The sequence below is a fragment of the Chiloscyllium punctatum genome, chromosome 12, assembly GCF_047496795.1.
Source record: "Chiloscyllium punctatum isolate Juve2018m chromosome 12, sChiPun1.3, whole genome shotgun sequence".
Lineage (NCBI taxonomy): Eukaryota > Metazoa > Chordata > Chondrichthyes > Orectolobiformes > Hemiscylliidae > Chiloscyllium > Chiloscyllium punctatum.
In genome coordinates this window covers 14,785,186-14,797,388 of record NC_092750.1, presented here as the reverse complement: position 1 = coordinate 14,797,388, position 12,203 = coordinate 14,785,186, and the positions used below count along the sequence as shown (strand labels likewise).

The 12,203-nt window shown below is 45.6% G+C and overlaps 1 protein-coding gene across 2 annotated transcripts in view; it reads left to right on the top strand.

The window, feature by feature from the left end:
- The first annotated feature begins 6,732 nt into the window (after positions 1-6,732).
- twf2 (twinfilin-2) overlaps positions 6,733-12,203 on the top strand; it is a 138,907-nt gene continuing 133,436 nt past the window's right edge. For both annotated transcript variants that reach the window (XM_072581905.1, XM_072581904.1), the window contains exon 1: positions 6,733-6,867. In XM_072581905.1, coding sequence (XP_072438006.1) covers positions 6,843-6,867 — 25 coding nt within the window. In that variant the 5' untranslated portion in view covers positions 6,733-6,842. The remainder of the gene's footprint in view (positions 6,868-12,203) is intronic.

The following is a 12,203-nucleotide window of genomic DNA, read 5'->3' as shown; positions in this document are numbered from 1 at the left end:
TACACGGTCCCGGGCCGGAGGATACATGACAACGTCCACCTGGTCTGGGACCTGATCCATTTCTGTCGACGGGCTGGTCTGCCGAGCGCCTTCCTGTCCCTCGACCAGGAGAAGGCGTTCGACAGGGTCGATCACGAGTACCTGCTCGGGACTCTGCGGGCATTCGGGTTCGGGACGCGGTCCGTCGCCCGGATCCGACTTTTGTACGCCGCCGCAGAGTGTCTGGTTAAAGTTAACGGGTCCCTGACGGCGCCCTTCGCTTCGGGAGAGGAGTACGTCAAGGCTGCCCCCTGTCCGGCTAGCTGTATTCCCTGTGCGTGGAGCCTTTCCTGCGCCTCTTGCGGAGGAGGTTGTTGGGGCTGGTTCTGCGCGGGCACGGGGGTGGTCCTCTCGGCCTACGCCGACGACGTGCTCCTCACTTTCACCGACCCGGCTGACCTGGGGAGGATGCGCGAGTGCCAGGCCGTGTACTCGGCGGCGTCTTCCACCAGGATCAACTGGGCCAAATGTTCCGAACTACTGGTCGGTCCGTGGCGGGTGGACTCTCTGCCGGAGGAGTTACGGGGGTTCAGCTGGAGTACCACCCATCTCCTCTATCTGGGGGTCTACCTCAGCCCGGCTGCGGAATCCTGGCCGGCCAACTGGCAGCAGCTGGAGGCCAAAGTCTCGGCTCACCTAGGCCGCTGAACAGGACTGCTCCGAGTGCTGGTCATAAACCAGCTGGTGGCCGCCATGCTGTGGTACCGGCTGGTCACTTTGGTCCCTCCTCCTGGCTTTGTCGCTGACATCCAGAGAACGTTGGTCGACTTCTTCTGGGACAAAAAGATGCACTGGGTCGCCGCGCAGGTCCTGAGTCTCCCTATCGAGGAGGGCGGTCAGTCGCTGGTGTGCGTCCACACCCAGGTCGCGACGTTCTGCCTTCAGACCTTGCGGCGATACCTTTACGTCGAGCCTCCTCCTAGGTGGTGCGCCCTGGCGACGTATTTTTTCCGCCAGGTGCGTAACCTCAACTACGACACGCAGCTCTTGTTCGTCGACCGTGACGGTTTGGAGGTCGCCCTCAAGACGCTGCCTGTCTTTTACCAGGACCTGATCACTGTTTGGAACATGGTCGAATCGCGTCGCGCCTACCCTCCGGCTGGAGTAGCGGCTGTCGTCAGGGAGCCGTTGCTCAGGAATCCGCACTTCCGTACTCGCGGGTTCGAGTGGCTGTCGGAGGGGAGGGCCGTGGCGGCGAGGGCGACCAGGGTCGGGGACGTGCTGGGTGCCGGGGGCCTGGGCTGGACGCTGCCGCAGGACATAGCTAGCAGGGCAGCGGTAGACGTCCGGTACGTGGCCACCACCATCCGACACCTTAAAACGGCGGTGCTTGGACCCGACGTAGTGCACCAGTTGGAGGATGCTCAGGTGTGCGGTGGGATCCCGTCCGTGCTCACCCCAGCCCGGACGGAATTTCACATTGGCCCCAAGGTCCCGTACTTCCCGCGGGAGCCTATGCCCCACAACCTGAGCCGCCACCGGAATTTTAATTTTGTTTCTTTCAGGGATGTCAAAAGGAAGACCCTGTATAGACTGCTGCTGCACACCGTCCACCTCTTCTCCCTCATCCACCGTCCGGACACGCCTTGGCGTGCCCACTTGCCACCGGGTGGTGGAGATCCCCAGTGGAGGTCTCTCTATGCGGGAGTCCTCCCCCTTTCTCTCGGGGATCTGGGGTGGAGGGTGCTGCACGCAGCAGTCCCCTGCAACCACACGTTGCGGTGGTTCACGGACTCCCAGCCCAACTGCTTGTTCTATGGCGCTGTGGAGTCCGTGGACCATGTGTATATTGGGTCTGGGCGTTTGCACTCCCTTTTTGATTTTCTCAAAAACCTTCTCCTCTGCTTTTGGCTGCACTTCAGTCCCACGCTCCTGATCTTCGGGCACCCGGTACGGAGGAGGGAGGGCAGGTCCGAAGACCTCCTCGTGGGTCTGCTCCTGGGCCTGGCCAAACCGGCCATAAACAGGTCCAGGCAGCGGGCCGTGGAAGGGGTCGTTAGGGCCGACTGCCTGCCCCTCTTCCGGGGTTACGTTAGAGCCCGGGTGTCCTTGGAGAAGGAGCACGTGGTGTCCACCAACACCCTGGAGTCGTTCAGAGAGAGGTGGGCGCCGCAGGGAGTGGAGTGTATTATTTCCCCGTCCAACTCTATTTTGATTTAGTCCCTACCCTCCCCTTCACTGTTTTGATCACACAGCATTGCCCTTTGATGTGAAGGGCAGTGCTTGTCACTGGCCACTCGGGTGTTTCCTTTCTTCCTGGTGGTGGAAATTGAATAAAGATTCGTGCACTTTGTGTCTCTCACTGTGTCTCACACCTGCACACACACACACACACACACCATGGGTGCTGGGGAAAAAATAAGCACTACCGCAGTTAGGCGGTAGTGTGGGGTTTGGAAAAAAAAGAAAAAAAAAATAGACAAGCAACTTGTATCAGTCCATATGCCTCTTCCATGACCTACCCTCATGGAGTCAAGGATAAATTCTTTGAGTATTTTTACTCCTTGCCTGCTATTGTGCCAAAATGAGGCAAGCTAATTATTCCAAAGCAAGATTGCCAGGCATAGGAAAGGCTCATTGAAAAATATGGGGTTGACTATTGCAGCAGCAATAGTCTCCCTTTGTTAAAGCTGTGGCTGTGCATGAGCCCTTAAACACCAAACAATGTTCCACCTACTACTTGTATCAAGATGTTTTGGATGCAATCTAGTTCTGTGCATCAAGATCTAATCGATTATGCCATCACCAGGCAGTGGGATGAGGAGGCTGCACATGTAATAAAAGCTGTGTGCAGCCCCAACTCTGGAACAGATTTCCCTCTTCCTGAAGATCTTACTGAAGGCCTGAAAACCCAGAGGCATCAAAAAATCTCAAGTTCCCAACAAGCAGTCATGATGGCGCTTTCTAAGAAATTTGAGCATTGTGTTATTAAACTGAGAATGGATATTCGCTGCATTGAGGATGACTTCAGGGATCCTTTGTATTCCACTGCCCCATCAGCCCTTGGGCTTTCGTCTCATAAGCATCAAGAGTTCTTTAGTAAAAGCAACGAGGCAATCCAGTGAAACATTACCTCCACCTCAATTACCTCAATAATAATTCAGCAATATCCAAGCACAATGTTTTCCAAAACCGCTGTACAATATAGGATGACATAAATGCGGTACATGTGTCTGAGTCTGAAAGCAAATGAACTTCAGTCACCATTAAGACTAGAAGAGATTCTACGATGCTCTGAAATTTGTCTCCTGGTTCATCTTAATCCTCAGTGCCAACAGATCAATTCTACTTACCAAAAAAGCCCAAATTCTATAATGTTCGGCAGAACACTTTAACCATACTGCTAACTAACTGTCATCAATCAATGAAGAAGCAATCAGCAAACTGCCACAAACTGCATCAACTGCTTTCTCTTGTTGATTCTCTCACATTATTCAAAACAATACATGGGATCCAACACTTGTCTAGCAGCAAAGCTTAAGGAGCTAAAAGTATCCCAGCTGAGGTCTATAAGGCTTAATCAAGCCCACTGTTTGAAATCTTTCAATCTATAAGGAAGTAAGAATATAAAGATGCCTCTATTGTTCATTGTACAATTTTGCGACTAACACAAAGTAATCTCATTTCTGTCCATCACTTGTAAAGTTTTCACCAGAATCCTCCTGAATTGCTATGGGCAACATCTCACCAGAATCTGCTTCGTAGTGTTTAGAAAAAAGGTCAAGGAACCACCAATACGATTTTTGCGGTTACTGAGCTCCAACAGAAATGCCAAGAGCATAACGCATATCCCCTACACCAAGTTTGTTGGCCTGTCCAAGGTCTTTGACGCTGTCAGTTATGAATGCCTTTGGAAGGTAATAGAGAAATTTGGCTGTCCTGAGAAATTCCTCACAATAATTTGATGGTTCCATTGCAAGATATCCCTGCAACACTAAGGTGCTCACCAGATGCAGTCAGGACTGAGTTGGTCTGCTCGTGCTGCCAGACTGCCGGACGTTCGCTTACTAATGACAAATCTCTCTGGAGAGCTTGGGCCTGGAGTGCACTCTCCTGGCAATCAGAGGAAGTACACTCCGTAATTTTGATATCGACATTTAAGGCTAGCATTCCAATCCAGAAACGCTGGATCTGGCACAGTCAAACAAAGAGCAGCCATCTTTGAAAGCATATCAGAGGCAGCAGAGAATATATTCATGCAGAGGTAATGCCAGACAGTAAGTTGTTCTCAATTCAGCCATATTGCACTATTTGCAGCAAAAGCTTTTGGGGACAGATTGGCCCAGCAGTCAACCATATACTCAAAGAAACATTACCAAATGCCCCAGATGATGAACATTGACTGTTATTCAGCTGAGTGGGACTGCCTTCACCTGATTCTACCCGTAGCTCTCTAACTGAGGACAGTATATCTTTCACCCTACTGCACTATTACTCTGACCAAAGATCAATCATTAACCCTAGATTTTGGAATGCCCTCCCTATACATCTTTGCCTCACCATCCAGAGCGAAATGGCTCAGTCTTTTGGTACAAAAACACAGGTTGCTGGGAAAAACTCAGTAGATCTGGCAGCATTTGTACAGAGAAATCTGAGTTAATATTTCAGGTTCAGTGAGCCTTCCTCAGAAACCTTCTTCCCTCACTGTTAGCATCCCATCTAACTCTCCCAACCTCCCTCTCTCACTAACACACAGTAGCAGCAATGTCCCTCATCTACAAATATACTGGAATAATTCACCAAGCAACTTCAAAAGCACGATCTCTACCACCTTGGACTGCAGGAACGTGGGAACATCACTATCTACAAGTTCCCCTCCAAGGTCTTGCATTACCTTCACTTGGAAATGTATCCCATTCCCTTCCTATCTCTGGGTCAAAATACTGGAATTCCCTCCCTAACAGCTCTGTGGGTGTACCTACCTCCCATGGACTGCTGCAGTTCAAGAAGGGAAATCAGGGGTGGACAATAAATACTGGCCCAGCCAGTGATTACCATGTTCCCAGTTTAATAAACCCTCCTTTTTGACTAAGCTTTGACCCTTCTCTGACCTGACATCGTCTCACATACTTGAGTGTTACACAATTTTTTCAGAAACTTCCTATGAACTGACTTGAGAATTGTAATTACATTGACAGAATTATAGACATTTCAATTGTTGTTAGTACACCCTTTTCCAATCTGTTTAATTAGACCATCTTTGAAACCTTCACTATAAAGCAAGATAGAAATTTGGCCAGATGAAATTCACCCAGATCTGATGAACCAATCACAGGTTGCATGTGGTTTCATCCCACTGTCAGTCACAATGTTGGGACAGGGAGGTGGACCATGCCCACTGAGGGTGTTGCACTCACCACTGGCTGCCAAGAAATGTAATTGTATAGTTGCTACACTCTATGTTGTTGGTATTAGAAGTTCTACATTCATCCATAATCACAACTGGAGGTAGAATGGGAAGCAGCTGGGTTGAAATTGATGATTACTTTGTTTGTCTGTACAAGAGGCTTCGGCGCTCATCTATATTTGTGTGAGAATTATATCTATATCGTGGTGCCAGCAAGCTGGAATTTATCTGTATGTGGGTGATGGACATAATCTGCTTTTGGTTCACTGTTTGAAGAAGGACTTGAAATGTTAACTCTGCTTTCCCTCCACAGATGGGACTGTTTTCCCTGGAGCGTCAGAGGCTGAGGGGTGACCTTATAGAGGTTTACAAAATTATGAGGGGCATGGATAGGATAAATAGACAAAGTCTTTTCCCTGGGGTCGGGGAGTCCAGAACTAGAGGGCATAGGTTTAGGGTGAGGGAGGAAAGATATAAAAGAGACCTAAGGGACAATGTTTTCACGCAGAGGGTGGTACGTGTATGGAATGAGCTGCCAGAGTAAGTGGTGGAGGCTGGTACAATTGCAACATTTAAAAGGCATTTGGATGGCTATATGAATAGGAAAGGTTTGGAGGGATATGGGCGGGGTGCCAGCAGGTGGGACTAGATTGGGTTTGGATATCTGGTCGGCATAGATGGGTTGGACTGAAGGGTCTGTTTCCATGCTGTACATCTCTATGACTCCATGTGCTAGACCTTCTGAGTTTTTCCAGCAATTTCTGTATTTTGTACCAGCATAATTATTGGGCAGGGGGTTGATCTCCCTGTGGGGGTTGTGGTTGATCTCTTTTCGGGTGTTGGGCTGATCTCTCTGTGGGTGTTAGAGATTATTGCTCTGCGTCTTGAGGTTGATCTCTCTGAGGATGTTCCAGATGATCTCTATGTGGGCATTGGAGTTGATCTCTCTATGGGTCTTGGGGTTGATCTTTCTGCGTGTTGGAGTTGATCTCTTGTTGGTGTTGGAGATGATTCTCTTTGGGTGTTTGGGTTGATCTCCCTGTTGGCGTTAGGGTTGATCCTTGGGGTAGTGGTGGGGCTTGGGATGAATCTATAAGTGCTGGGGTGAGAGCTGTGTCCATAATATGACCGGTAGATGTCGCTCTGTTTGCATGTGATGCGTGAAGCGAGGCTGCACTGTCGGTATCTGAGCATGCGAGGGCACTGCAGCCGGCCAGTTAGGCGTGAAGCGTGACCCCGCCCAGCGAGGCTGACCCCGCCTTTGATGTGGCCCTGCCCTCCATTGTGAAGACGACCGGGGTTGGCCCCGCCTCCCCATTTTCACTCCGCCCCAAGGGTGAAGCCCCGCCCCCTCCCCGCGGCCGGCCGGCTTCCTGTGGGCGGCCTGTTACTCTCGGCGTCTGTCTCTCTCTCTCTCTCTCTGAAAAAAACCATCGTCCAAAGCAGCGCGTTAACAATGTCGCATCAGACAGGGATACCCGGTAAGAGCAACCATTTGACCATTAATTTCGGCGATGGTCTATTTCTTACAACGGTTGGCGGGAGGCTCAGACTCGCTGTTTGATTTGAATAGTGACCGTTTGATTTCTCTGTCGTTTCTGTTGCTGGGGAAACGCGGCGCCTGATTCCCTGCAGCCGGAGCCGGAAGTCCCGCCTTGACCCGTGCTGATAGGTGTACAGTGACTTCCCAGCAGTGGGACGTCTGCTGATTGGCCATTCCACCTGTCCATAATAATCAGTGCGGCTTTAGTATGGGTGGAGGGGTTGGGGGCAAGGGCTTTAAACCTTTAAGTCTTATTTTAGTATCTTCCGCCTTTGGAAAGGGCTTAAAATGCAAAAATAAAACAAAATACGCAGCCTAGTTTGTATGATGCTCTCCTAAAGTCGGATCACCCTTTTGTCTATTTGCAATTTGCACCGTGTCTCCATTTTGATGGAAAATTAAATCCCTTGAGATCATAGTTTATTATGAAAATGTCAACACAAAACGACGCCAAAAGCAGCATCGTTGGCCTTTATTTAAGAATACGTCTGCAGCAGTTATGTCACAAGTGTATTCCTTTTAATAAATAAACAATGAAAGTACTGAAAATGGCCATCAGATATCTGCAAAGCATTAAACGATGGGACCACTTCTTTCCCCTTGTTGGAATGCCAGAGTTGAGGTTAACGGGTGGGTTCATAACATCAGGGTTTGGAACAACACAAAAGAAATGTCAGATTTATGTGTGTGTTTTCTATTATCCATCAGAGAGTGTTTGAGGCAAATAACATAGATGCATTTAAGGGAAGTTAGATAATTGTGATGAAGGAAGATTAATGTTGATAAGCTAAACAGGAGTTGGAGGAAGCTTTAGTAAAATGTAACACTTCCATGTATCAATTGAATTGAATGTCTTGTTTTTTTTCTGTGCATCCTGTGTAATGGCAACAGAGTTTAAGGGGCAAGTGATGCCCTGTCAATACACAATATTCCCAAGATGAGTTAAGGTTGTTTTTATGAAGTTGAAAATGGTTTCTTCAAATCAAATGAACCCTGATGTAAATGCATTTAAGGGAAGTTAAATAATTGTGATGAAGGAAGATATAGATGATAATGCTGATAGGTCAAAGAGGAGTGAGAGGAAGCTTTGTAGAATGTAATACTGTTAGATATCTATTGGTTTGAATGTGCTGTTTTATGTCTTCTGTGTAATGGCCTGTTAATACACAGTATTCCCTAGGTGTGTTAAGCTTGTTTTTTATGAAGTTACAAATGGTTTCTTAAAATTAAATAGACTTTGTTGTAATTTGTGCTTTTTAGTATAAATGTTTTGCATTTTATAAGCTTTCTATATCCTATGGTGGTGACAAGCTCTTTTGTTTACTCCAGATCTACACATGGACCATGTGTACATGCTCCAGAAGTCTGAATGTAAATTAAATTTCAATGTGTTGAGTAATTTCTAGTAACATTGATGAATTTGTTCATGTAGAAATTATTTTTAAAAATATAAAATGAGGAAACTGGTGAATTCCACATTGATGCTTTAGAGAACCTCTCTGGGACACCCGCACCAAATCAACTCCCCCTCCCACTCTGCCAAGGACATGCAGGTCCTGGGCCACCTCCATCGCCACTCCCTCACCACCCGACGCCTGGAGGAAGAATGCCTCATTTTCTGCCTCAGGATCCTTCAACCCCAGGGCATCCATGTGGAATTCACCAGTTTCCTCATTTCTCCTCTCCCCACCTTACCCCAGTTCCAATCTTCCAGCTCAGCACCGCCCTCATGACCTGTCCCACCTATCTGTTCCATCCTCCTCTCCGACCTATCACCTTTACCCCCACCTCCATTCACCTATTGCACTCTCAGCTACCTTCTCTCCTCCCCGCCCCTACTATTTATCTCTCCACCCCTGAGGCTCCTAGCCTCATTCCTGGTGAAGGGCTTTTGCCCGCAGCATCAATTTTCTTGCCCCTCAGGTGCTGCCTGGCCTGTTCTGCTCTTGCAACAACACGCACTCAACTATATTCTGATATTGCACTGCCAAAAGGTGGAAGTACAAAGCATTACATTTTGAGCTGCTGTAGTTTGGATTCTTCGTGCCTTTGACAACACTTTTAGTGATTTGTTTGGTAGTTCTGCTATATACTGTGAGTTCCACCAGTACCTTTTTCCAATGCGGTAATGAGGTATCAAATAGCAAGTTGGAGATTCTGAACTAGGAGGGAAGTAAGATGGAAATTGTCTTTGTTGCTATTCAGAGCTGCCTAGCAAAGTTGCCAGAATATTACTATGTTAAGGTAATTGTATCAGAGATCATATCGTCTTTCATAGTCATTTATGGTACACAAGTAAGTCATCGAGTCCATATAGGGGCTCCATGAAGAAATCCAGTTAGTCCTGTTCATCAACCACATGAACATCCAAGTTTATTTCCTTCAAATGCCCACCCTCATAGGCAGCAAGTCCCTGCTTACCCTTTGAACGCAGATTGTTGCACAAGCGTTTCAAAGAAAGAAAAAACACAGTAAAAATCTTCCAGGGGTGACAGGTAGGGAGAGAAATGTGTGCATAGAAATTACCTCCTGCCTATTGCTTGGCACAGCCACGTCACTGATTCACCAGACTAATTCATTGTTATCGAGAAGAAGTTAAATATGATTCTTAGGGCTAAAGGGATCATAGGATATGGGTTGGCAGCAGGAACAGGGTACTGATTTGTTTGATCAGCCATGATCATATTGAATGGTGGAGCAGGCTCAAAGGGCTGAATGTCTTCACTTGCTCCTATTTTCTGTGTTTCTATTACAAATTAGGACAGAAGCAGATAGACTGAGATAGGCAAATACTGATGTCGGAGCAGGCCTCATTTTGCAGTTTTTAATTTTTAAGTGCTCAGTTATATCCAGGTCACACTGCATCTTCTTCTCACCAAGTGCAGCTGTACTAAAGTATAATTTGACATCTTCCTGTTGAGGTGTCCACCAAAAGCTTAAGGCTTCTTCAGTAGTAAATGACCACCCCTCCTAACTGACAATGGAAGACATGATCTCATCATATCCATTCCACTGGGTTTGTGTTACATTACTAAGATGTAGTTGTTTTGTCAGTAATGGTGTGAATATAGTCGTGTGGTCTGCTGTCATATTGTGCAAGGATTGAAATTGACCCCTTCTTGTGTATGTCCCAAGCTCACATTACCCAATGGTTTGAACTCTGATTCCACCATGAAGGGTGTAATTGATTTTTAAAGCAGTAGAGCCTCAGGTGGGTGCCATTTGACAGTATTCACCAGATAGACTTCAAATAAATATTCATGACTGAGCATTGTGTTACCTGTCCACAACGCAATTGGGCTGTCAACTAAAATATTAATTAATTGAGAGAACTCATTTTGCTTCTAGCAGTGTCAGTCACTAGCAGAGTGATGAGCAACAATCATATTTTCTTCACTGTTTCCTGTTGAGAGGAACTTTCAGCAAAGGATTGTGCTACATGCTGTACTTAATAATGAATAAGGTGTGCATCATGCATGAATAATACAAGGGTGCCATTCATTTTAGTGATGCTGTCAACTTGCCCTGAAGTGCATTAGTTATGATTAGATTGTTTGTATATTTTTGTGAGGTTGGGGGTAGGGGATTAATAGTATATGATTTTTTTGACTTTTCCAACAGAACTGCTTTTATTACCGACATTTAATTCTAGCTATAGGGTAAATTGTTCTGGAGGGTTCAGTTTTGTTTCTAATTGGATTGGATTGTGCAGTAATGCTGAAAAATAAATATTGGTCCATCAAAACAATTGATAATAATACACACAATGCAAAGTCAGATTAAAACGCTGCATCATCTCATTTAATTCAGCAAAGTAAAGCTGGCTTTCACTTGAAGGTTGATGTGATTAGAAACAAATAAAAGAAAAAATATACCTGAGGTAGAATTTATGACTGAATTGCTTTTGAAATTGCCCACTTTTGTTGAATTTAAAATTTAAAGGTGGGTGTTGGTTTGGCTTAAAGTAAAATCAGAAAATATTTAAATAATCAGCAGCTTCTGGAAGAATGGAATTAATGATTCAAAGGAATGTGGCATGGGTGAAGGCTTTTTGACCCTTCAAGCCTGCATTACCATTCAATAGATCATGGCTGATATTGTTATGGTCTCAGCCCTATTTTCCTGTCTTCCCTCTCTACCCGCCATAACCCTCAACTTCCAGTGCCATCAAAATTGATCCATTTCAGACTTGATAAACTCTATTACCTTTTGGAGAAGAAAATTCCACATCAGACAACCCTCAGAGAGCATAAGAGAGCAAAGTCTCATCTTTGACTTAAAAAAAAATCTGTTTATTCTTAAATTTCACTTCCTAGCTATAGTCTTCACATAGAAGAAAACATTCTCCTGGTATCCATCCTCTGTAGTCACCTCAAGATCTTACATATTTTAATGTATCTCATTCTTCTAACCTGCAATGGGTATAGATTAACCTTTCTTTATGTGATAACCCTTTTCATCACAAGAATGTGCCAAATAAACAGCTGAACAAGTTAAAAACCAATTTTTTTTTTCAAATAGGGAGATCAAATCTGTACACAGCACCCCAGATATGGTCTCACCAATACCCTGAATAACTGCAGTAAAACTTCCCTTCCTTTATATTCCATTCCCCTTGTAATAAGCAACAACTTTCTGTTCACCTTACTAATCACTTGCTGTACCTGCATACTAAGTTTATGTGATTCATGCAAGAAGACACTCAGATCCCAGTATAACACCAAATTCTACAAAACCTCTCTATTTAAATAACTCATGAAACAAAATGGAGGCAGAAATTATGATTTAAAATTAATGAACTCATTGTGGAGTCCAGATGCCTATAGACTCCCCAAGTCAAAAGATCATCAAATTTGTAGGTTGTATTAGGTTTGCCTAAGCTATATTAGTTCCAGTAAGGAGGAAGCACAAGGATGGCAAGGTAAGGGACCCTTGGATAATGAAGGAGATTGTGAATTTAGTCAAAAAGAAAAAGGAAGCAAATATAAGGTTTAGGATGCTAAAATCAAACAAATGATGAATTTAGAGAAAGCAGAGAATTAGAAGAGCAAAAAGGTGACATGAAATGATCTTGGCAAGTGGGTTTAAAGAGAATCCCAAGGCATTCTGTACGTACATTTAAAAACAAGAGGATAACTAGGGAAAAGATATGACCGATCTAGGATAAAGAAGGGAACTTGTGCTTGGAGACAGAGGGTGTGGGTGAGATCCTCAATGGGTACTCTGCGCCAGTATTCATCCAGGAGAAGGATGTGGAGGACAGTGAGATTTTTA